The sequence below is a fragment of the Anopheles aquasalis genome, chromosome 2, assembly GCF_943734665.1.
Source record: "Anopheles aquasalis chromosome 2, idAnoAquaMG_Q_19, whole genome shotgun sequence".
Classification (NCBI taxonomy): Eukaryota; Metazoa; Arthropoda; class Insecta; order Diptera; family Culicidae; genus Anopheles; species Anopheles aquasalis.
The window spans coordinates 38,396,696-38,422,500 of record NC_064877.1 but is presented as its reverse complement, the minus strand read 5'-3'; the positions used below and the strand labels follow the sequence as shown (position 1 = coordinate 38,422,500).

The 25,805-nt window shown below is 48.0% G+C and overlaps 1 protein-coding gene across 5 annotated transcripts in view; it reads right to left on the bottom strand.

The window, feature by feature from the left end:
* Positions 1 to 25,805, bottom strand: part of LOC126571043 (spectrin beta chain, non-erythrocytic 5) — a 54,949-nt gene that overhangs the window by 22,209 nt on the left and 6,935 nt on the right. For 4 of the 5 annotated variants that reach the window (XM_050229259.1, XM_050229260.1, XM_050229264.1 and 1 more), the window contains exons 1-2: positions 1,556 to 1,824; positions 1 to 115 (exon numbers count right to left, since the gene is read on the bottom strand). The exon at positions 1 to 115 is cut by the window's left edge and continues 58 nt beyond it. In XM_050229259.1, the coding sequence (XP_050085216.1) occupies positions 1 to 115; positions 1,556 to 1,589 (149 nt within the window). In that variant the 5' untranslated portion in view covers positions 1,590 to 1,824. Of the gene's footprint in view, positions 116 to 1,555; positions 1,825 to 25,805 lie in introns of those variants that run through there. The other variant, XM_050229263.1, reaches the window with a different exon arrangement.

Sequence of the window (25,805 nt, the reverse complement as noted above, 5' to 3'; positions counted from 1 at the left end):
TCCTCCTGGAGCGTCTTGATGCGCTCATTCTCGAACTTGTGGATGCCTTCACGTTGCGTCATGTTGGTGCGCTGCTGTACCTGTAACGCATAGCCGCCAGGTTCATAATTGGCACCTGAAGCAAAAGAAGAAGAAAGAAACGCTGATAAGTTTTGGCTCGCTACCAACGGAGATAGTTTTAAGAAGTGGAAATCAAATTAGATAAAATAGAATGCGTCCTACGTTAAAAAAAAATACCATAAACTGTCCATGTTAACACATTGGAGCTGGTCCGAGACTTTATTTTAGAAGCAAAATATCAATTAAATTGATAGCTTCCCCACAAAAGCCCCAGATTGGCCCAGGACTACTGCACCTTTGCTGGTAGCGAATGCAAAATTTAACCAGCCAAAACAAGGCAAAAGATGCGCTCACCAAAGGATGCCACCGATGGCCCACCGTACACCGTACAGCCGTACTGCTGGCTGGAACCTTGGACCCGGAGCGCTATCTGTTGTTTAGCGAGTGACTAAAATTATTGACCATTAGACCAGGGGTTGGTAAGATACGCTATGTTTACTATTTCGCTGACAAACATCAGCACTTATCAGCTGCGCCGCAGCTACATGGAGCCGAACCGGACCACCGCAAGCGTAAATCGGTGTGTCTAGCTCAATTATCGCCCTGCACGGTGAAGCTTTGCGATGGTGTTGAGATGGTGATGATTACTGCCCGGCCCGAGCTCAGCTCCCTCTCATCTCTGTTAGGTGCATGCGCGCGGGGCGAAGGTACATTGGTTTGGCCACGTGGCATACGCTCTGGAAGCTACCAGCACCTGATCGGAGCAGCTCATAGATATGGTGCTGGTTTTTTTTATTATTATCATTTCACCTATTCATGATTCTCGAAAAAAAAAACACGGCACATATTCGATCACCATCAGTGGTAGCCGGCTTGCAAATACTTTTTTAAACCCATGATATCGGAGGATCAGGTTTCGCAATCCCACTGCCGCTTATGGCCGAGTCCACCCGAGATAACGACGAGTTCCTCTTAGTCTCGGTTCCGCGCTAAACACACCATTGGTATAGCTTTACATTTTTGTTGCAAAGCCACGTTTGCAATCCTCCCTTTGCGCGTAGATAGTAGCAGCAACCTGTGCAGTCGATGCATTCCAGCACGGTGTCTCGCCTATAGCCTACTATCAGCGCCGCGACAGATAGATAACAACGACAGCGGCAACGACACACCACCATTAGAGCCTGAACATTCCTTTGTTCAATGTCACTACCAAAAATATTCCACATTGAAGGTAGGGCAGCACTCCACTCGCGTATCTTTCAGGCGAGTCTTGACGTTCTATTTGACTTTGCTGTCTTGTGAAACGTTTTTCTTAAGATTTATGATCTTCTTTAAAAATGATTTCATTCACTAAAAACCACGAGCGTTGCGCAAGAACAGAGCTCATCGGGCAGAAGCTTCGCACGTATCGCAATCAATTTTTGACCATGGGTCAAATTTCACATACAATGTTTTCTAATTACTGTATAGTTCCACTTCCCGATGGGGTGCTTACCATATCGGCGCGTCATTGTCGTATACCGTGACATTGTGCCCTTTGAATCCAGCGTATGGTCGTTCGTAGCCACCTTAAAACAGAGCACCTATCAAGCGCTCCAAAATAATGTGTCGGTTATTTCCTGCACAAAACACCACACCCGGAATTGCGCCACTCGACGTCGATGCAATAGTTATTTCGCACACTGCGCAGTAAGATTTGCCTTTGCCACGACGATTTGCCTACGATGACTAATGTCGTGCGGTGCTGGGTCCGTTCTTCGATTTACTTAACCGGCAGCAAAACGCGTACTGACTTCAGGCAAATGTGCGCTGGTCGCGACAACTTTGCCCGCACTGCCCGGTTCAGCCCGATACCGCTTATCAGTATCAGCACAAGATAAAATAAGAAGCAAGTCAAGAAATGCCCACGTAAGGCAGCAGAGCAGAGGCCTTTTCGATCGTTGATACTCCCAAAAGCACCGGCACCAGGGTGGAATCGCCGTACTTTACTGGCTAAGCAATAGCAAGAGGCAATGATATGGGCGAGTTTTCTTAACACGGAAGTAGCTAGCTGACTAGCTGCCTCACACCTTTCGCGACTAATGCCAGCAGCAGCACCACAGTGGACGGTAAGTGTCAACAATGGCAACCTTGGGCTAGCAAATTATCACATATCGGTAACATTCGGTTGCTGCGCGCTTATCGGGCTAATGCTAGCTTAGAAACTTAGATGGATTTGGATTTGTCAAGTAAGCGGGCGGATTTATGTAATATTTATCAATAGCCTAAACCGCAAGTTTCTTGGAAAATTAGCGGTGTGTCTTAACATTGTTGCTAATACCTATACCCCATGACGCAACATGACAGTGGAACTCGTGATTTCGGGAGTCTTAAAATAAACATTTGGACCCTGGCAGATAACACTCCGGTTGTTTACTACATACCACGGGGTACACAACTACACGACACACGTGATCACAATCAATACCAAGAACGTATATGGATTAATTGATACAAACCACACCTCCCTATTTGCCATTCGTCGTGACATGCAATAACCAACCGAATCTCACTAAGGAGAGCCAACCCCATCAAACTGCAGTACCACCGCCGGGAGCAACAACCTCCTCCGGGCAGAGCATTTACCAATCGAGTTTACACATCTCGTCACAGAGCCATCGAATGTCTCGTTAATGCCGGTTAAGGTGGAGCGCGTCTGCAGACGCCGATTGCGGTCACTCTGTTTGAACATCCAATAAAACACCCAAAAAAAGAGTCAAGCAGTCCACTCCGTTCGTAACAAGCCACTTTACTACCTCGCCGATGGTTGGGGTTAATGGTTGGCTTCGAAGGTGACGATGATGTCATGGGGAAGCTTACTTTGCAACTGGCCACCCCATCACGGCAGCGCAGGTCTCGTGTGGCGGAACTCGCTTGGATTAATCGATTGGGATAATCCACTGTAAGAATAGGAAAACATCCGGCCGGGTGATCAGCGTGCAGATTTATACAACTAGTGGACAGTTTATTCAACTCTTATTTGCTCGCAATAACCATTGGTACAACATACATCTTCATCTGAATAAAATTGGTATCCGGGCGCGTTGAAGCATATTGCACAGCGACAAAAAGTCCCACGAACCGCAAAGAACCTTGGCCTGATATCATGAAATTCAGATGCAGACAGGAAATAATGACTGATACGGGTGTGTTATGAGGTGTGCAGGAGCATTGGTTGCTACCGAAGTTGATTTATGGCTCATGGGAACGCATTCATCATAAGCGACTGAGAAATTTCGATCCAATCTGACCATCAACATAATTGCTCAAATATAGCCGATAATATAAGGCACCGAACACCCGCATCCGCAATTCTCCAATTACTGTGTTGGAAAGATTTGATAAATGGCAGTCATACGTCACTTCTCTACACCGCGTTTCTGGAGCGGAACCTAACGCACGTGAGCTATTAGATTTGGTTGATATGACATTGAACGTGAAGTGAAACAACATGTAGAAAATAAAAATGAAAAGCAGAAGACATTTATCAGTACCAAACAAATCACAATCTGACTTTCGATGAATGATTTATATTTGAAAAGTATTTTAAGAAAACAGAAAACAGACTGGAATTATACGCTTGTTGATACGCTCATTGAACGAAAAGAGAAGCTCTCGACACGTCGATAATCATTTTAACTAGCAACAAAACTTATCATATCAACTCCTAATTATGCTCTAACCCTATCAAGAGAGAGGTGTTTACAAAGATCAACAGCCTTTAATAAATGTTTAAGAATTTCAGGTCACGGTTTGTGTGCTGTCCTTGGAGAGCCATCAAATACCTTCATTAGCAGTAGTTACCCTAACCGATAATGCTTCCATTTGAAATGGCTGTCCGTTAAAAAAAAAAAGAAGAAACTTCGCTTCAAGATGAGCCGAGTGTCATCAACAATGGGTTTGTTATACACAGCCCCATAGTCCAGCCAATCTCCTACAAAAAAAAGCCGGTTTCCCACGAAAACGGGTTCCGCGGAAGTTTAACATCCATATTAAAATATTAATATTTGTCGCACCATTTCGCGTTGTTCACCAACAGACATCGGTGGGATTGTGACCACCGCCTATCGTTGGTCCCACGAAAAAGATACACCGGAACAGAGCGTGTTTTTTAACGCACGCAACAGAAAGCAACACAGCTCCAGTAGTAAACAGGCATCATTTTCTGTTAGATAGTGGATCTGTATCTTTTGAACAAAACCTCCCATTGCACACTTTCCGCACTTTCCCTGTCAAACTGAATTCGATTTCATCGGGCGTTTCAAAACGAAACTCATTATTTTCTTCACATCCATCACAGTTCTCTCAAGTCACTGCCCGCAGCCCTATTTTCGGAATCGTTTTTCCTTATTATTTTTGATTTTTTATTGTCAGTCTGGGAACGTCTGCGAAGCAAATGATCTAACTTATTATTTTTGTAATTTTATGTCCACTAAAAACAACCTACGGTCAGCTTTCCGTTCCCTTTCTCTTGCGACTACATTCCATATTCTTCAACAATGGTTCGGCACAAATGACATTGGCAAACGGTAGTAGCACGGTTTATGCGCTGCACGAAGCTAAAATAACTCTTACCTTTCTCACCAGACTGCCAGTTTCCCAGTGGTTGGCATCGCCATTCTGATCCGCATATAAAAAGGTGAACCCCAAAAATGAGAAGCTCAAACGGGTGGTGGTCAAACAATGGCGCTGCCAGCACATCATGGCAGCACCCAAACATGGGCGCAAGAAACGGACGCCGTGGACATGACGATTTTCTCTTTTTTTCGGTCAGCAAAACAAAAACAGAACTTTTGTGATTCCAATCACAGTTTTCGCTCATCATCTACTCCAGCAACCGGATGTTGGTAGAATTATTGTTTTTGTTTGGTTTTGGGTCGTTTTTGTTGAGCTTCCCATGTCCATGATGACAACTTTTACAGATCAATATGTGGACTATTTAGGACAACCTTGAAAAAGTCATAGAGCTACGATGCACGGTAATTTCCACTCCTTCCTCTACATCTTGCGAAGGAATTTACCTAAACAAACACAACGGACACGTTCAACTTACTTCGATTCCAAACAAAAGAATGGCTTAAACACACAAAAGTGTGATCGCAAATGATGTCACACCCGAGTAAGAACCCGAAGAAGCCACCTAATGTCTCAAGGTTACGACCTTGTGCGATGAGTAATGGATTAAAAAAGACAGCAACGTTTCTGGCGGATAGTTCAAGCCATCATATCTCGTGCACCAAACCAGCAAGGAAGCACAGCGTTTACCTTTCCAATATCTCCTATGACTTCTCTGTTGCCATTCAGCGCTTCCCCGTGGTGAGGACCGAGCCTAAATGGCACTGATACATAACTCGGAGGGGTTCCTGCTTGCATCGGGCATCTAAGTCTCTCTAAAAATGTCATTACCGTTTCAACCGCTCTCTGTTTGAACACGGGGCAAATGCGGGTATCTATCTTGGTATCTCTGTTCCATTCCATCTGCGCACCACATGGTTCTGAAACTGACCGGACTATGCCTTGTCATGCGATGCCATGAAACACTACTGGGCTTACAGGATTGACGGATTCCGCTTTGAGCGCTGTATTCGTCATCGTCCAAACAGCAAACCGGCCTACGGATCATTTCCTCGCGTGACCTTGAGAGCATCGAGAGCGTGTGTGTTATTCGATTCTGCCGTTCGCTCGCTCGTGCGCCGCCGCTTTTAAGCCACTCGAGCGTATATGCCATGTTCGGTTGGGTTTGAACCGGGAGGAGACGCTACCACGGACACCGGGATATGCTGCTGTTGTTTGTGTGAGCGATTCCAGTTTCGTGGCCTAATGCGTGGCCAGCAGAAGGCAACCAGAAGGCGAACCATTCGAAAGAACACACCGGTTCTATTCGGTCCGGTTTTTTGTTACCACACAACAACAACACAGGTGGGAATACGTTTTAATAGAAGACAAAACTATATGCTCAAACCCAACAAGCACAGAGGAACCCCAACTCGAAACATCAGTTTGGTCAGTTCAGAACGCTGCAAAAATTGTGTCTCATGACGTGAGTCAGGCATTAGAATGTGCCATCGTACATCATTCTGTTTCCGCAAAGGATCCAGGTTCTGGCGCCAGACCAAAACTTGAGCGCCGCGGAAAACATAATGAAACGAGAACTACAGTGGGAGAGCCCGCCTGCGAATATTTATAGCAACCTTTATGCCAACAAATTAGATAAGACAGACGACACCACGACGAATGTGCGTGGGCAGCGAGTGTGGGATGGTTAAAGATCGAGCACATCTAAAACATTCACTCGTTTCTTGTATTCCTTCTATGACTATTAGTTGGATAGTCATAGAAAGCAAACAGCGATTAAAATGGTGGTTAGGTCAAATGCATTAGCATTTATTCGTTGATAATTAGTGCCGAACACGGGATGCATACGGTTGTAGTTGGAACATATTATTTAGCATAATTACTCGTGGTCATTTTTCTATTACAATTTTCTAATTTTCTATCTAGCCGTTCAACAGAACTAACCATTCGTTTGTACATTAGAGAACGTCCATCAGACGTTCACTCAACTTTATCCGAAAGAAAAATTCCAACATGGCGTCAAATCTAAATTGGTTCCTGTTTTAAAAAAACATTGGTTGGCATCGGGGCAACATTATTTTTTTAATGATCGCAACCCATGGGAAGGGGGAAATATGAACACAGACAAAATCCATCAACAGCACAAGAACCATCGCCAGCGGGCTGACCTTATACATAAACATTCCCCCATCCATCCGTTTTTCTCTTCTCTTCTTTTCTCTCTCTCTCGCTTTCTCTCTGTTGTTGTCTCTCAATCTTTCGGAAATAACTTCCGGTAGCAGACTCCGGGAAGTGAGCAGCAGACTTCTGTCACAATGGTGCCAGCCAGCGCTAAGCTAACACCAACAATCCCTAACGAAAGACTTCAACCAATGGAACAGGGCGCTGGTCGCTGTGCGATGAACCCGACAGACGACTCGGTTTGCGTCTTGTTTTCCGAGAACGTTTGTTGCCCGTCCGTATCTAACTCGTAAAAATTCCATTCTCGCGTTGATGCGATTGGCTGTGTTTGTTTTACATTAATGCTCAGCGATAGAAACGTGCAACAGGCTTAACGCTGAAACCGCAGACAAACAACAGCAACCGATCAGAGATTTGATACGCTGTCCGGTTTTGGATGTTAACAATGCAACATAAATAGGGATGATTTTCCACTGCAAACGGATTTAAATGTCAAATCCCCTGGTTGGTCGACATTTATATTCTCAGAAGCTCCACTATACGCTCTGTGCGACTTTGGTTGCCGGGAAGTAAACGTAAATGCCACTTGACCACAAGAAAAAAAGAGCGAGATCAAATGGCGAAATCGATTTCCTTCCGCATATCCACTTTCGTCGAAAAAATGACCTGGCCACGGGTGGAGCGTTGTAAGAGGAAATCGTTGGCATAATAACAACCCTTAAATCAATGGCCCAACAAAAACTATCATCGAATTCGATAGAGCCCGGTACAAATTTATCGTGGGCATCATGGACAGTCCCTTCAGCTGTGAAGTCAGAACAAAAGCGTGGAGGCGCACGACATGAATGATTTGTTTAATCTAGCGGACATTTCCGTTACATCGTTCTGCAAACAGGAAGCGCAGCAACAACGCAGCACACTCATATCAAACATTTACCTTTTTACTATCACAACATTCAACAATCCGAGACGCACCGTTCAACCATTCATGGCTTCTTCTTCCGACATCATATACCACGTGCCTCTCGTACATACCATTCTTCGTCACCGTTTTTTGACCCCCTACTCGGCGACGGACCACGAGGGCCGGAAACATAGCGAGCGAGTACAGTTCTGGACTTGGACTTGAGAAGAAAAAAAAGGCTAGAGACGAATTTGAAGCTTTGAAGAGTCCAGAGAGAGGCACGCCAACTACATCACCAGCAACAAACCAGCCGTCCGTATTTGGAAGCAAATGCATGAGGTTTCGTTTCCCTCCATTCGGCGGGAGTTTAAGTAAACAAAAGTCGCTGTTCAACATATGTGTCTGACAAAGCGGCGAACCAACTTAGAATATCGTCAAAAAGACGCCGCATACCCACGGTTGGGGATAAGAAGATTCCTTGCGATACCGTGAGGAAGAACAAGAAATCGCGGCTCACAATCCAAACATACGCGTGTATGTGCCGCCGTCCCTTGGGCTGGAAAGGCGGCTACGGGACTCAAAACCTAAACCGTGGCTCTGTACTGTTCACCAGCCATCTGCAGCAACGTACCTCCGGTGGGCTGGCGGACCGCAGCTGCCACCAATTTTGAGTTCTCGTGTCAATCCAGCCGAGGGAGAGTGAAAGAGACGAAACGGAGCTAACAAAAAAAAAAAAAAAAACAACCCCGACAAACCACAGAACTATGGCAAAAACCGCAAAGTAAAGAGCCTCGCTGGTTTATCCAACGCTGAAGAGGACCGCGAAACGCGGGATTGTACAAACATGGCCGTGCGAAGATCGTTTTGGTTAGGTGACGCATTTTGGCTCCAGAGGCGCGCGATCAAACAACAACACCACCATAAAGCGAAATCTGACGAGATTATAAACACGCGCACAAAAAAGGTGACCATGGCCGGTTCGATGTTTTACGAATACGAGTCCCCGTGTAATCACAGGCCAACTATCTGTTCTTTCTGACGCCCAAGAGGCAGATTCCATCTTAACGGGACAAACGGGTCTCCAAAAACGAAAAAAAAGGCACACAAATCCGCCACACCCTCGCACCGAACGATCAGCAAAAACGGCACAGCCTCAAAGCACAAAACATTAAGTGGGTCGTCTGTCGGCGGCGGCGGCGGCGGTGGGCCCGTCATTGTCACCCTCATCTTCTTCCGTACATCCAACACCAGCAGCAGGAACACCAGTCAATAGTTAATTAATGGTTTAGTGCGAGAAAAGGGGGAAAAACCTTTTCCAATTTTCAAACACCGCCAACAGCCAGAGAGGACAACAGCAGCAGCAACAGCAGCAGCAGAGAGTGCGACGAACGCTGTGGGTGGTGCTGGTGGCAGACGCGTTTTTGTACGCACGACCGTGCGCTGCTCTCCCACATCCGAGCGAACGTCGGCGACGCGAAGCCTTTCAAAATGTGCCAATCTACTCCGTATGATCTCGCCAGCTCGCCCCAGCTGAGGAATGCTGGCGGGGCAATCGTGCGGAAGGGCCACCAGCTGCACAGACGAACGTGAGGCCGAACGCCGATCTAATGGCCGCGTGCAGCAGCAGCAGCAGCAGCAGCAGCAGCAGCAGCAGCAGCGAACGATTGCATCTGCACGTGTGGTTGGGGGGCTGGGAATGAAGAAACACACCCCCTGACACCACCACCATCCCATTAACCCAGATGCAGCAGCCGAGTGTCGAGATGAGGATGATTCGTGGAATGGAATGGTGGTCCCAGGAGTTCCAGCAAAACCGAAGGATTGCCGTGGCACTCACACGATAATCTGCATCGATATGCGTTTACTATTGATGACGGGCCCGATACTCGCCTCGCTGGCTGGTGGGTGGTGGTGGTGGTGGTGCATCTCTCCTTTTCCTTCCACCCGCCATCGACAGAATAACAAACATTCTGTCAGCTCTCAGCATATTCCACACGATCCACCGCTTGTGGCTAAGTTTATCACTGACGTGACACTATGTCCGATGGCGCGGTACGGCACGGCACGGCATGGCGGGCTGGCAATCTATTAAGATTCTCATATCTGTCAATTCCGCAACAACGCAGATGATCGTTTGCAGCGATCGCCAAATAGCATGGACGCCAGAGACAAAGAGCAGCAAGCAAGGGCGAGGACACCGAAACGCTGACAGACAGACTTGCACAGCATTCCACAGCCAGAGTCAGCATCCCTCCTCCCCGGCTGGTTGTTGTGGAATGTTTGAGGAGCCACCAGCAGCACGAATTGCCTTCAATCGGACACAGCCGCTACACACTCCACCCCCTCACAGGGGAAACCGGAGAAAATTAGCGCTCAAGTTGCATTGCACTTTCCAGTCCGATGAATTCATTACACCCGCGCGCACCAACCAACCGGCCACCAACGGCGATTCCACTCACAGTCGCGATCGCACACTGGAGGAGAGATCGAAACAAAGACGACACATAAAGGATCGGGGGCGCGATCGGGCGCGTGTGTCTTTCCCCCCGGGTGGGGTTTGACCTTGCCCTTTGCAACGCATCACCGATCGAATGCACCAACAACCCTGCTGCCCTGGGTTGTATGATCGCTCGAGCGCATCGTAAGTGCAGTTTTCCACGATCCGCGGCATGGGCGGCGGACGGAAAGGGAAACACACGCAACAGAACTCCTGCTCCTCTTCCTCAGTCATCCCACCCCATCAGTAGTACGTGCTCTAAAAGCCGCGGTAATTGTACAATCACTCACACAGCAACATGGCCAACATTATTATTATGACTGGTCGGTCCACCTTCCCCCGCCAAAGACGATAGCAACCCTTCTGCTTTTTTACGATGTATCCGCGTGGCCGAACCGTTGTTTTAAGTGTGTTCTATCTGCTGCTGCTGCTGCTGCTGCAGTGTGAGGTGCGGTGTTTAGTACCATTTTACTTTCTTTAGCTTGCTGCTGCTGCTGCTGCCAATCGTCGAATGGAGGTGGTGCATGCATCGGTGCATCATGCTTCGCTCAAGCGAAGGTAATTGCAAGTGCGCGTGGCACGAAAATGACTTAAAAACGTTCCGTAGGCTTATTGTTGCTGGGTGTTTTTTTTTTGTTTTTTTTTTCAACTTTTACTCTACTGCGAACAGAATAGCGAGTTCGTTTGGATCATCGTGACAAATTGAATATTCCAACGGAACAATGCGATCGGGAGGCACGACGACGACAAGGATCACGCACGTTTGCTTATCTCACGCGGTCCACAACGACGGACAGCCACGAACGTGAAGTTTTTTTTTGGGGTCACTGTTTCACTGAGATAAAGCACGACTTTTAACGCATCGGGAAGTATTTTTTAGCGACTTCCGTCATTTGTGAATACTAAGTTGCAATCCGTGCGTGAGTATAAGCTCAGCACCGCTGATATCATTAGTAGTTTCTCATTTTATTAGTAGACACTCAAAACGTAAATATAATGACTAAAAATAAGGAAATAATGTAAAGATTTTAAAGCACTTTTGCTAGTTTTGGGATCTCTAATTCATATTAGTGGAAACACTAACCAACGCCTCAAAAGCAAGATGTTTTTTTTAAACCTTTTCTTGTTTTTTCAAACTGCGCATCTCGGCCAAACCAACGGCAAAAGAAGCGCACTTTTTCAATGCCAAACGTACGCTTCACAAACAAGGGGAAAGAAGGCACACCGATTAGCTGCTCGCATGAGAAATCCGCTGCACATCCAACACGAGTGGGCGAGGCGGGCCCACTCTTTGCGCGATTACTTCATTTCCATAATTTCGTGAAGCAGCCGCTCCAGCACCGGCTATCGATCGACCCCACGAACCAGTGTGATGATGGTGCGCGCTCGTGCAGAATGCTAAACGACGAGAGTTCCCGCGACCACGCGACATCAGGCAGCCTGCCATCCCATAGTAGTAGCTCAACCAAGTTTTCGCAACACAAAGCATGAAACCTGGGGCCGGGCTCAAAAAACGTGAGCAACAATTAGAGTTCTGCAGGAGAAATGTGAAACATGGGAAACGATAAAATTGTAATCTTATCGTACTTCAGATGCCACGGATAAACCATATGGGAAATTGCTTTGCATACTTATTGCGCATTGTTGAATCTTGATCGTGCCCCTTCTCCTCGTCGCCAAAAAAACGTCGCCATTCAACGTCAGCAAGCAACAGGACCGTTTCGCTCGCGGTTGTGTTGTTCAATCGTACCTCGTTTTAGGAATACATCAAATCTAAATGCCAATCGACGAGGTGTGCCTGTGGATTCTCACACACCTTGGCAGTAAGCAATTCCATATAGTCTCCAATAATAGTTTGTTCAAACACTGAATATAAAAAAAGGGAAACAAACACTCAACCGCTCTCTCTTTGGTATTTTTCGTAGCCGATCGTACAAGATATCTGTTTAACGATTCATGAACTTGAACTTCGCTTTAATAGGACGAGATGATGCATATGATTGATAAGATAAATAATGCAATATTTAAGCGGTCTATCAGTCGGGGGGGGGGGGAGTGAAGCGTTAAGTGTGTGTTGGCTCACTTAAGACGGCGTGACATCACTCAAGCCTTATCTTTTCCCAGACCCCCAGGCAGTTGCCACGGCTTTTACGAGCAATATCGGTAAAGATGCACCCCCCCCGTTCGGCCTCCACAACAGTCAACATTTTCCTACGATTCCGATAGGCCAGAGCCAACATCTTTCCACATTTTCACTTCCTGAAGCCCCGTCGTGCGTCTTGCTTCAACATAGTCGAACGGTCTGTTTGCTATTCACATTTGCGTTTCAATTTCCGCCCGATAGGAAGCAACTCAGCACAATAATGCCGGGCCTCCTTCTCTTCCTTACGATGGAAAGCCACAACACCACGCAGAGGGGATCAATTGACAGTCAAACCGATGAAACCTTCCAACCGACCGCCGCCGCCGTCGTCGTCGTCGTCATCGTTTGCCGTCTTTTTACCTGCATGGAAATATATTCAATTTCCTAGCCACCCTAGCCACCCGGAATAGCGTTAGCGTTGATGGCGGAAATATGACTCGGCACATCAATATCTGTCAGCGCCGACCACGGCCAAGCCCTTTTCGCTGCAGAAAAAGGTGGCGCTCCCGATGATGATGACTGGACGACGACCGGGACTCACCGGGCCCCGATGCCGCGCGCTCATGACAAACAACAAATTTCTACTCAACTTACCACCGATTGAACACGTAGGATAGCGTAAGTTGAGACAGTCACCGTCGTAGAGTGTCGTTGCACCATCCAGGTGTGCACCAGCTAGGCGTCGTTTCCATTTGACGAATCCTTACGACATCTGGGGGGAGCACAATGCGCCAAGAAGGTCCATCGAAGGGCCACCTTCTAGCCAGCGGTCAGGGTGCCTTCAGGTTGTGACGTCCAAGTGCAGAAAGGGAAAGTGTAGCCATCATATGGCTCATTGGTGCATTGGATTGGAGATCAAATAAGGTGCGCTCGGATAACCATCGCAACTAACGACGATAATAGCAAGCAGCCAGCATTAAGTTAGTGCTGGATACTGCGAACACTAAGAGGCTGTGTGGAAGGTTGCCATAACTGACGGTAATCAATAACCGAGGAATGGAAATTCAAAGCCTTGGTGGGGTACTCTGTTCTTCGATACTTTGCCTTCAAACAATATGATACATAGTTGGCAAGGGCGGGTGTTATTGAGCTCAAACGAGAACACTTCAATTCCTTGTGGCACTTTGGTACACATTTGCAGAACCCGTGCACCCGTGAGATTAAATACCCAATCGCTAAGGTATTAATAATCTTAACACAACGCCCATAACTCAAAGGATTCCGTGACACTGTGTGGCGCGATGACTCAAACTAGTCCCTGCCCCCAAGAATGCGCATATTTTTATTTTTCATAATATTAGTGAGTGCCACTGTGGTCACATGCTATAGCGCTAACACTACGGAATGTGGCTCGCACGGATCGAATAATGTAATGCCTTTTCGTACGAGACCACTATAGGCTCCCCCTCCGATCATTCTACTTCCTCACACATCCTGTAAACCGGCCACTCCAGATTTGAATTGCAGTTACGAACTCGTCTCGCGACTCGGATGACGTCGTCCACGCGGTACGCGTTCCATAGTAAGTGGGCTACTTCCAAGACACCCGAGGGGCTGTATTAGAAGCTGCATGGAAGGAGCAACGCAACGGAACCGGCGGAGGTTTGATGTTTACCGTCCAGCGAAGGAACCGGTTCCAAGTACCCCGCACCCCGTAGTTTGTCGCAGGCCCGCGGTTTAGCGTTACCATCGGCTAACCGACCTTCAACAAACAAACAGCGTAAACCGGCGGACCGCGAGTGCCGATCGTTTGACGCGTACCGACGCTCTTGATCGACCTTTCGATTCCTTGCGATTCGTTAGTCCGCGCCGACCACCGACCGCGCCGCAGTAGTGCCTTGCCTACAGCAGAGTCTGTGGTAATAACTGTAAATGAATTATTAATTGCAAACCATTTTATGGATGAGACGAACGGGCATTGCGCGAGGTGGTTGCGCATCCGCCACAGCATCAGACACTCTCGCCGTCGTTGTCATTGCATTGCCGTGTACTGCAGTGAGACTGGCCGGTCGCGTGAATGCTACTCCTTTAACACCAAAGGGAAGATGGCCGAGAGGAGGGTGTCCGCGAGCGATGAGAGAGCTGCCGGACACTGGCTAAGGCGCGGATTCATACCATATGTCGTGTGGAACATAGAAACCACCGAATGATGTCACACCGAAGCTATTTTACGCCAGTCACGACCTACTAACATGCTTCGCGCCGATCCGAGTGGCCATCCGGAGTGAACGGGGAAGACTATCTCCTCGGCTGCCGCGCGTTATATCAGAAGTTAGCCGACAAGTTGCTTCATAGCTAGCCAGCAGCAGGTCAGCCATTCCGCTGCAGTGTACGCTCCACTGCACACAACAAAAAACATGCATTCAAACCAACAAAAAAAAACCCTGGGAAGGAGCGTTGTTTTTGCCGAAAATGAAGTTCACTGAACTCGGAGCGGAGTGGGAAAGCCCGCTGCTCTGAGAAGTTAACCTTCCTCTGGTTGGGCAACATTATACACCGGCATGAACCATGAATTCGGCAACTGCAATGCAGCACAGTCCACGACAGTCAGTGGACGACACCGGTAAACAAGGGGCTAACGAAGCCCAACTGTCCCACGTAACGTGCGTACTGGCCGCGGTTATAACTTTACAGCGCCACGCTCCATCAACGCTCCTTCTGGCCCGTACGCTCTGTTGCCGCGTTGTCCAAACTTCCATCTTCCATCAGAGATTAGGGACTCAGCTGGGATTTAAATTATCGCCAATTGTTGGGGCGAATTCCCAGCCAATGTCAGCTGTTGTTAATTGGGAGTTCCTCTGCGATGGAACGAATGCAGATGAATTTTCTCTGCGAAATGTAAACTGCAAATTTACACTTCTTGACAATACATCTTTGTCAAAAATGCAAGTGCATTTTCGAATACACATCTTAGAGTGCTCTAGAAGTTATCTTCTACCGCGTCGTCTACTGTTTCGTCACTTTCGCGCGAACATAGTACGCGAATTGATCGGATATGGCTGCTTCCCATTACGCCGTTTGTTTCAATTGCACTGCTATCAATTGATAATATTGATTGGTAGAACACATTTACGGCATCCGGTGTTTAAACTGGCAACAATAAAGTACCAATGCAAGTCTCTACAACACATGTGGCCACTTGAAGCATTAATGATCCGCATCTAGTCCATTGCCACACACCGTAGAAACTTTTGCGACGTCTGTCCGTGCGTACGAAGCCTCTGTTGTCTGTCCAACGTGCCCTCCGATATCACGCATCACGTATAGCACGTGACAGCACATCATAACGTACGCCGTTTTTTTTTTTGGTAAGAAATGATACTTGCTACCACGATTGGTGATGGCAAATTTGGGGCACAACAAGTACAAGATGCCTTCCAAGAGACAGGTAACATACGGACGTTGACGTAGTCTTCAGGTTGTGATGATAAGATGACCACCGCTCAAACAGGCTTTGTACTCGTTTTTCAGCAGATCACATGCTACTTGTCTATGGTGTACCATCGCTGCTGGATCGCTTACCTGGAGGCAAAAATAAAGGGAAAAAACAGTCGGTTAGTGTTTCAATCAAAACTGATTGACTTGAGTGCTACACGAACGCGTCGCACGGAACATGAACCCCACGGTTGATAACGGACGGTCGACAAGACAACGGACACCTCCTTATTGCATCCTCGCTCCAACACTTTTTTTTTATTGAAGCATCTGTCGCAATAGAGGAAGACGACGAAGTGATTGCACTGTTTCGAAATACGTCGTCGGCCCATCCAAACGTAAATGTTTTGTTCATATTGATTGTACTGGTTCGATTGACACAATCATTCGCTGGTTGATGAATAAATATCTTAATCCTTTTCGATCAGTCAATAAAAATTGCACAAATTCCTCGATTACGAAGCATCGGGAATTAGCTTCATTAGCGGACACACGCCAACAATTAGTTTACAAACGATCATACAACCACCATAGAAAAGTGAGTTGTTACAAAAAAAAAACGGACAAATGACATTCAGGCGTCAGAAGAATGACATCTGGACAAATCAATTTCAAAACACTCGATCGACGCACTGGCCGCATTGCGCAATAGAACGTGATTACCGCTGGCTACACCACGGCACGGCTGCTCCTAGGGCCTAGACCGCCGCTCGTTGTCCTGGGGGCTAATGAGCGGTTCGGTCGGCCACTGCCGTTGCCGCTGTTGCCGTTGCCGCTGCTGCCGCTGCCGCTGCTGGTGATTAAGCGCTTTAAGTAACCGTCATTTGCGGGCGAGTAGAGTAAACCAACTTGACCCAGAGGGTTAATTATGTGGTTTATCAGTGAGGTGTGCGCCATAATCACCGGGCCCTGGGTACTACGGGCCACAGTGAAAGCGCGCAGTGCAGTGGATGCACACCCCATCATGTGCACTGTGCTCACGACCGACGGACGCTCCGATCCTTACGCCAATGGAATCGCACCCGAAGCGATCGTTTTCACCAACATCCGCCCGCCCGCAGTGGCCGTGAATTGCTGCGTTCGCATAATTCGCACATCGAAGCGGACTGGCGGCGGACAGTGGAGCCAGCACCAGTCCAGCTCGAGTGTGTTCCACTTGAAGATGAAGTGAGCGTGCAGCAGCATCAGCACGAGGCCGCCAATAGACACCCGGCGTCATCGCATTCGTGTGCACCAATGTCGTTGCCTTTTGTTTTTTTTTTTCAATTACTGCCCAGTGATAAAAGAGTACATCAATGGCAACTTTCAAGAACCGATTCGGGGAATGGAATGTAATTGCTGCTGGCCACTTTGTGCGAAGTGAATCCATCCACCACGAGCCGGCACAGCGCTAGTGATTAAACTTCCCTCGTCGTCTTCTCACCGTCCTCAAGCTCAAGTAGTGTGTTAGATCAAAAGCACGGCCTGGAACCTCTTAATGTTCACGACGCGAACTCACCGCGATCTGCCCTATCACGAGCCATTAATCAAGACACTGGAAGTGTGAAGGGATCATTACACTACCGACCACCACCAGCACCACCATTCCTGCTTGGATATGAATGGTTAAAGGGAACGTTCTCATAAAATAGGCAACTAACAAACCTCTCGCTGCCTAGTCCAGTTCGCGGCACGACAAAATATTATTGCCACCAGCAATCGAGTGGAGCGGCGACACCGGTGCCGAGATTTGCAAGCCATTCCTACGTTGAAGGACTATGATATTGATCGATCGAACCTGCCGCCGCCGCCGTCGCCGCGTCCAAATTACTCTCACTAGGCCCCATGAAAACATGCGCTTGTGCACACTGGCACACAAACAAAAGAGCTACTCGCCATTGGAGAGCGCCATTGGTGACCGCTACGAGAGCTGAGTGGCCCCAACAACAAGAGCACATTTTAAATTAATTGACTTCCAGTCTAATTGCCATCAGAGGTCCGCTGGTGGTGACCGGGACCCTATAACTCGCCACTCCTTCCGCGGACCATATCGCCATCGCTTTGCCGCTACGAACGTCGAGTCCAATATGGTCAGAATCCACTCGCAGTGTTCATGCCGTCATCAGAGACCTGACCTAGAATATCAGAACAAGACGCGCGCGAGAGCGAATATCGCGCTACAATGTTCCACAGAGCCGCGCCATGACCGGTATCGCCGATCAGTCGCTGAACGATCGCTGATCTCGCAAGATATTTCTCGGCGATTCTGACGACAACCGGGGCGGGTGGATTGGTGGTTGAGAACTGGAAGCCGCCCATTTTCACCAGGCAACCAAGTGACATTCCAGTCTTGCCACAGGCCAGGGATCGGGTGGTAAGAGATCTGGGCTATGAACGATCTAATTATAGCCGATTCGGGGCGCGCCCGCTCTCTCAAAGGAGAGCAGGAAATGCTCCGCAATTAACATGACACATCGCCGGGTGTTTTGACCAGCGGTACACAGCCCACTAGGGAGGTCGGTATGTACTGGCTTGGTAAGGGTTTTGATGAAATGGTGCAAGGGCAACCGTTCCCGACCAAGGCGGCGACCAAGCGTCACACCCTTTCGAAGTTAATCCAAACCCTTCGTCGGGGCAAATGAAACCAGATTGTTAGTTGCTGTGTGTCCGTGTGGGGGACCGCACGACGGGTATAACGACCCCGCGGACGCATCTGGTTTGGAATGCCGGTTACTGCAATTTTAGCGACACTCCCCACGGAATCGCCAGCTTTAAAAGGATGAGACGAAGATATCCGCGATCCCAGCGATCCGCGATGCGAGGAGTCTAATTTTAAAACACTTCATCTGGCACTAGCGAACTAGTGCTGGTCTCGGAGCGGCCAAACAATTTGTCACCGACTAGAAGCGACCCCAGCCCAGTATCCCCGGACCAGAAGATCCAGAACATTCTTTCTGGTTCGCACTCTCTGAGCCAACACGAAAAACAAGTTCCCAGCTCTGTAACACATGCCACGGAGCGATCAGTGCCTTGACAGGAGTGTGGACAGTAGACTGACATCAGAGTCTGGAAGTGTGAACTGAATAACAAATTTAAGCTAATTGGTCCAGACAATTAAGATCGATTCCCGGCGACCCCGGTCCCCAACCTCCCAGTTACTGTCTACCAGCAGAATTTTGACGACGGTTCCAAATGTTTTGGAATGTTTGCCTGAGGGATCTCCTCTCCACCGTCCAATCAAGAAGCATTCCGGACGGGTGCAACAGCAGCAGCAGCAGCAGCAGAGAGAAATGCAGCCTTATCCAAATGATCATCGTTTTGCTGGTTCTGTTCCACGTCGTGTTGCTACTCGAGCTATCGAAATGCTGCCGTAGATTATGTTGGAAGGGCTTATGCATAATGGTAATTTATTGCAAGATAAGCTTCACTATTGTTGACTGGTTTTAAGTTTTGGAATAACTAACCGCTTCGATGATCTGACTTTTGTCACCTGCTCTATGTGATCCAACAACATTCTCCAGAAAGCTGTTACTCTACTAAGTCCTAGTGAAGCGATCTTTGACATTTCGATCGCCTGACTGACAAACTGACAGGGTCACCAGCACATTGTACCTAGTTAAGGTGTTTAATCAAAACGTGCAAATGTCGCTTCCCCTGCGCACACAAGCTGCCCAAGACCATCAACGAGCACCAAGGACAACCTTCGTTAGAAAAGCGGCGACGAGCCAAACTGCGATTTAACGGTCGCTTAAAATTAACAGCTTAGACAGTATCCTCAGATGGCCACCAGGCGGTGGCTGCAAATGCACGCGACCTCTTCAGGAGTCGTAAAGTATAGATGATGAAAACGGTATCTCTGACAGATACCCAACCCATTACCGACGTTGAACGTAGAAATCGCTGATTTACAGCCCGCGGAGCACATCTCGCACCAAGCAAAAGGTTTACGAGCCGCGCATTCCGTCCTCCATCGCGACAGCGAACTACAGACGACCGCGCGACTGGATTCAATTAAATGATTCAAGACGAAAATCGCGTAATCGCCACAATTACGAATGCGAGCGCACCTTTTAGCAATGACCCCCCCGGGGGGTGATCCTGGTTTATCACAATTAAATGCCAATTGTTTTGTGATACCCCGAGCGCGTACTACCTAATTGCCGATTGTGGTCTCACTTTCTCCCTGGTCTGCCAAATTCACTTGACAGTTTGATTGATAGTCCCACCGGAAGAAAGTCTCAACTTCCGCTAAACCATCTCGTAGATTTTCCGGGGAACTTCTCGAATCGCCTTTCGGATCACGGCAGCTTTAGCTAGAGCAGTGTGAATGAGAGACGAGATGTGCTCGCAATAAAAGAAAGTCAGAGAATAGTGAATGCAACTTTCGAGTGCGCTTTATACGACAAACTCGATACGATGGTTCGTTTACTGGCAACCCAACGAATGGAGTGAGTTATCAGTGAACAAACGATTCTCCGCCTCACAAGCCAGTTTTCACCGCCAATCGGCAAGGATTAATATACATTCATAAGGCATCCTCATTACAAACGCTTAATTTGTGCAACATGCATCACAACAGTAAGCGTAACATCATGCACCATTATGAATGATGTTACTTTCTTGGTTCCCTACCGTCCAACAGCATTGACTGCGATGCAGTGCGATGGTGCCCCGTTCGAGATCTCGGCCAAACGATTTACATGCAATCGCCCATCGCCCACGTGCCTTTCGTTTAATTGATGCCCCGCAATCGTTTGTACAGATCTGCTGGTAATGATTTTGCTAATCACGCACAGCACACCTTCTTCTGTGAATCCGCCAACGCACCTCTCACCCACCCTGGGGGCTTTCCAAAACGTTTTCACGGTCGTCCTACACGACATTCCACAACGTATATTTCGATTTGGAAACAATGGGCACCGCCAGAGAACACGATAAACAATACACATTGCACCGATTTCTCAGCAATGATGATGATGCGCACACCGATGCATCGTGAAGATTCATTTGATCTGCAGCTTTGATCTGAGCTGCAGCTGAGCAATGTGGAAAAGGCCGGGAAGCGATTAAAACCAAAAAAATCCAATATTGAAGGCAAAAGCAACGCTTCATGTGGGAGATAGTTATCGCACTTCTCACAGTAAATTCTAATAAAAACACCTTCTGCTTTGGTGCGTTACCTTGAATTTTGATGGTGTGCTATAAGTTGCAATTTACACTTATTGTTCTTAATTGAAGCATTCTCCTTTGCATGCCTTTAAAAATGAATTATGATTCCCATAAAATAAATGTCAGTTAACCAAATTAGGCAGTAGAAGCGAATAGATCTTCATCTTTCATGAAAAAAACCCCTTATTAAGCGTTTCGCGTTGAGTTCTAAATATTGTATAGAACCTTTGCAGGCGCAAAAAGAAACAAAACATCTCGGAAACTCTGTCAAAGATTTATGATCCCGCAAAAATAGTGTTGAAAGTACTAATAAATAAACCACACTTTGAAACTCCATAAGTACAACTAAAATGTTCATCAATTTACATAAGGTATGAAAAATGCTTAACATATCTTAAGGAACAGTTAAACAATGTACCGTATGAGAAAATCTAACGCAAACAAATTGCTATCATATACTTTATACGCCACGGCCCATTTTAGGTGCGTGATTAGAACTTAACAACAACAGTGAAATTAATTGAAGAACTCAGGCATGCAATGCGTACAACACCACTTCAACCAAAACCACTAAAGGAACTCAACATCAGCGCCATAAGCATCGGGGTTCTAGGTTTATCAGCTGTTGGCAGCAAGAAAAACAATGGCTGAAAGCACAACAATAGACCGAAGGCGAGAAGGGCTACAATCTTGAGGCAATATACAAGCCCACTAGCAGCATGTCTAATGAAATTGGCTTCCAGCAAACAGTGGTTTGATAAGCTTCTTCTATGACCACAAACAGGCGCCAGTTATGTACACACAAACAATGTAGCTCTTTAAAAGTTGACCATCGATCGATGCCTCCATTCTCGATGCACGATGATGATGATGATGATGATGATGATGCTCAAGATATCGACAGGGAAAACAAAAACAACAATTCGCTAGTTCGCTCGCTTGTCCGCACCCAGCGTCAGCGTAACATCTCCGAGTAACCGAAGGAAGCCCCCGGACCGTAGCCCGATTCCCCTTGCGTCAGCCAGACGAAACAGCCAGCGCAGCGCAGCGAGCATTTCGTCCGGCTGTTGATGCTGCGCTGCTGCCGTCGTGGCGAGTGGAGAGCGAATGGAAAACAGGTGAAAAGATGAAACCCGTTTCCCTGCCATGTTTGGTGAACCCGTGATTAAGGGAAGGCGACCGAGGGCTCTTCTCCGCCCTCCCCCCCCCCCCGCCTTCCTTCCCCCTTGGGGCGAATGTATGCGCATGAATAAAGCACTGCATTTAAGCATGGAATTAGAAATCATAATAAAATAAAGAAGCGATGGCAATGAAACAGGTAGCCTGCCCCGGAGACGCTGCCGGCCAAGAGCAGGATGAGAGGGAGGAACGCGTCGCGGAGGAACGCGGAGAAACGAAGAAACAAGAAAGTCTACATTGCCCAAGAGACCTACAAAACCGTGACGTTGGAATTTCTTCCGCCAAGTGATGGCGTGTCGGCGCAGACAGAGAGCCAACATCCACCAGCCAGTCAAGCCAGCCCCAGCCAACCAACGGGCCAGCTGGCTGGCCCTGACTCTGAGCCTCTGGGAACGTCTTAGGCCTGCGGGCGTCTCGGAGGCTTGACATCGCTGTACCTCTTCTTTCGGGGAATGTTCTTTCTAGGTTAGCTGTACTTTTTTCACATCCCAGGCCACGTGGCTGCTGCCAGTGCTGGGAACATGAATTTTGCCTTGCAGGAAACGGGATCTATTAGATGATGAATCTCGGCAGCAGCACATGACTTAATGATCATCGTAGTCGTAATTTTTCATGCTAACTAGGGGTGATAAGACATCACAAAGAACAAGTTTTGAACGTCAATTATAAGATAGAAGCTAGTGAAGTTAATATTTCCCAACGAGTTGACCATCAACTAGCAAATCGCGCTGAAGAGAAACACGCGGAATACGCTACGACACAGGGTCAATGTTGTTGAACTGCTGGACACCACCAAGAGCAGGTCAAATGCGGTCTCAATCCGTGGTTCACTGAGTGCCTGGCAAACACAATTCAATCGCCGTTTGCTTCGCAGCTCCTCTTCCCATCATTCCAGTGCGTATTGATTTATGAAAGCCAATTAGCGATGACTACACCTGCCCGTTACGGCCACGATGACACAGTAACGAGCGAGCTGGTTGGTTGGATGAAGTCACAGTCAACAAATGATGCCACATACGCTTCTTGCTCCAACTTGTGGTTGAATGACCAATTCTCGTTGCTCAGTCACGAGCCTCACTCTCGAAATGCACATAAATATGTCATCCGCAGATTGTCGTCATACGGAGCCGAAATAGAAATAGTTGACTCACGATAGTGCCATCCAGTGCCCTGCAGACGAACGCGGCCATCTCGAAAACGGTACCTGGAATGAGTAGCGGCACCCAAAAGTGACGTAGTTTCCCTACGATTGAAGCCATTTGTCAAAATGACCTTGCCACTACCGATGTGGCTTTCTGGGTGGTACAAATTCCAGAGGCTTTTGTGAATCATTTTCACTTCACTTCGGAAGATAACATCCACTTTTTTCCACCCACGCACCGCGGATTTCCGGATGTTTTTAGGCCAGCAACTATGCCAGCAGCTCGAGTCGCTTTCAAGATCACTCCCGAAAAAACCAACTGCGTCTGTTTTTCGTGCCTCTTTCTATCTTCATCACATTTAACTACTCCCTGCCCGCCCGGTTCCCATGGAAACGAAACCTCGATGGATTCGACCAGCCGGGCAGCGCACTGTGGCAGTTAGCAGGGCTTAGCTGGCCGTTCCGCAAGGGCTTTCGGGGTCGGTCGAAAGACCTATAGAGCGCGCGCGGTGGCTGCGCTCCCAGAAATCCCATCATCACTCTCTTCCCGAATGGGGCCACGGCGGCGATCACCCGTTCCTCACTCTAGCGACTGTGCAATTCATCTATCATTCCCACCGCGGTGACCGACAAATGAGACTCCTACCTTTCGCCTTTTTTCCACCATGTTTTTCCCCTTCGCTGCCTGCCTGCCTGCCTGCTGGCGGACGTTCTTCTTGATCGATCGAAGAAGCCCCAGAAACGGAAACAGACACTCAGCTTGAGTTTCCCAAGTCTCGAGTCTTTCTAAGCTAAGCGGTTCCGCTGCGATGACGAGCAATCATGGCCACCGCGCGATTCAGTGACATCCGGAGCGACGGCAAAGACTCGGCGGCGGCCACAAGACAAGAAAGCGCACAAGCGGTAGAGGAAGAGAAAAAAAAACAATCGGAAACAAGCAAACGGCAGCACCAAACACATCAGAGAGAGAAAGAGACTGGTTGCCTGGCTTGTGGCTCTAGTTTCATACCAAAGGCCGGGCCCCGCTGGCCGGCCACCACATACCTGTAACCCGATGCGCCATGCACCGGCTCGGATTCGATGTTTGCTCTCGAAAGCACCGCACATCAATTGCGATGACACCGTTCATGGTTAGCTTCGCGTAGCTTCCACCAAAGATACACAGATATGACTTCTGAGCAGCAGTTTCAACGCAACAAACGCTTCAAACTTGGTTCTCTGATACTGCTGTTGTACAAGCTAAAGATCTCACTCTCGCTGTTCCTCTTCAAATAACGGATCAGAAAACGTTCCACGACAACCGTACGCTGAAAACTGAAGTTATGAACGCAAAATTCAAACCAATGCCAACTACTATCGGAACCGTGCTACCGAACAGCTGGTGGAAACAAAGCAGCGACCGTAAGTGCATACGCTAGGCTACCGCGCAATGCAAATGCGCAACGTGATACAGCAACCGCCTACTGTAACTTCACACGCAGTGTTTTTCGTTCAGTTCAGCGTCCACAGGGTGAAAGTACTCCCGCCGGTCAAGACTCCCCCAGCCGGGCGAAGGCGGCGGTACACGATGATGATGGTGACATTGCCCACGGCACGACAATTCGATCCGGTACAGTAATGATCGCACTTAGATGGTGCCGCCACCGCCACCACCGGGAAGCCAACTAACGTGAATGGATAATGGTTTTGGGGCGATGGTAGCTTGCGGTTAGGCTTTTGCTTGTCTGGCGGTGAGAATCGAAATGAAATCCAGCAGCTTTTACCACCGTCGTTCACGGTATCGCGCTCTGATGCCCCTTCCCGTCTGCCGGATGTTCGCACACAAGTCCATGCTGCAAGGCGATGTAGTCGGTACAACCGAGAGTCAGATGGTGCTGCTGCAGCTGATCATGTTTATAACATGAACACAGATTGTACACCAGGGAACAAAGAACGGTTGTCGGGGGAAAGCATAGAAGAGATCGGCTTGCAATGTAATCAAAATTAACCCACACCTTTTTATCAGTATCATTACGATCAGATAAGCTTCGTATAAAAACCATCCCTGTTGAAATGTATATCTATTCGCCAAGCAGCAACCAATATTATTTCTTTATTGCTCCACTAAAAACTCCCGGCCAAGTCGCACTCGTGTCGTTCTGCAGATACAAAGAGGGCCCCCTTTTTGTAGCTGCTTTGTGCATCGATTTTTAGATAATGTTACCAGCACCTCCACCCACCACCACCAGTTGCATGACGTACGCCAGAGTGTCTCACATAGAATGTCACTTTCCGGTGGCATCTGTTTGTTCTCATAGGCGCTTCGCGGTGCGGACACCAGCAACAAAAAGCAACAACAAAAAAAATACCACACAAGAAAGACATGTAAACACTGATAAGCCACACGTCAATCCGGGCCACCGATTGGTAGAATGTGTGTCACCGTTGCCGCCTCGTCATTATCGCTTTATAGCAGCTGTTTGGAGGAGGAATCCGTTATTGAACTTTGGCTAGAGTCTAATCG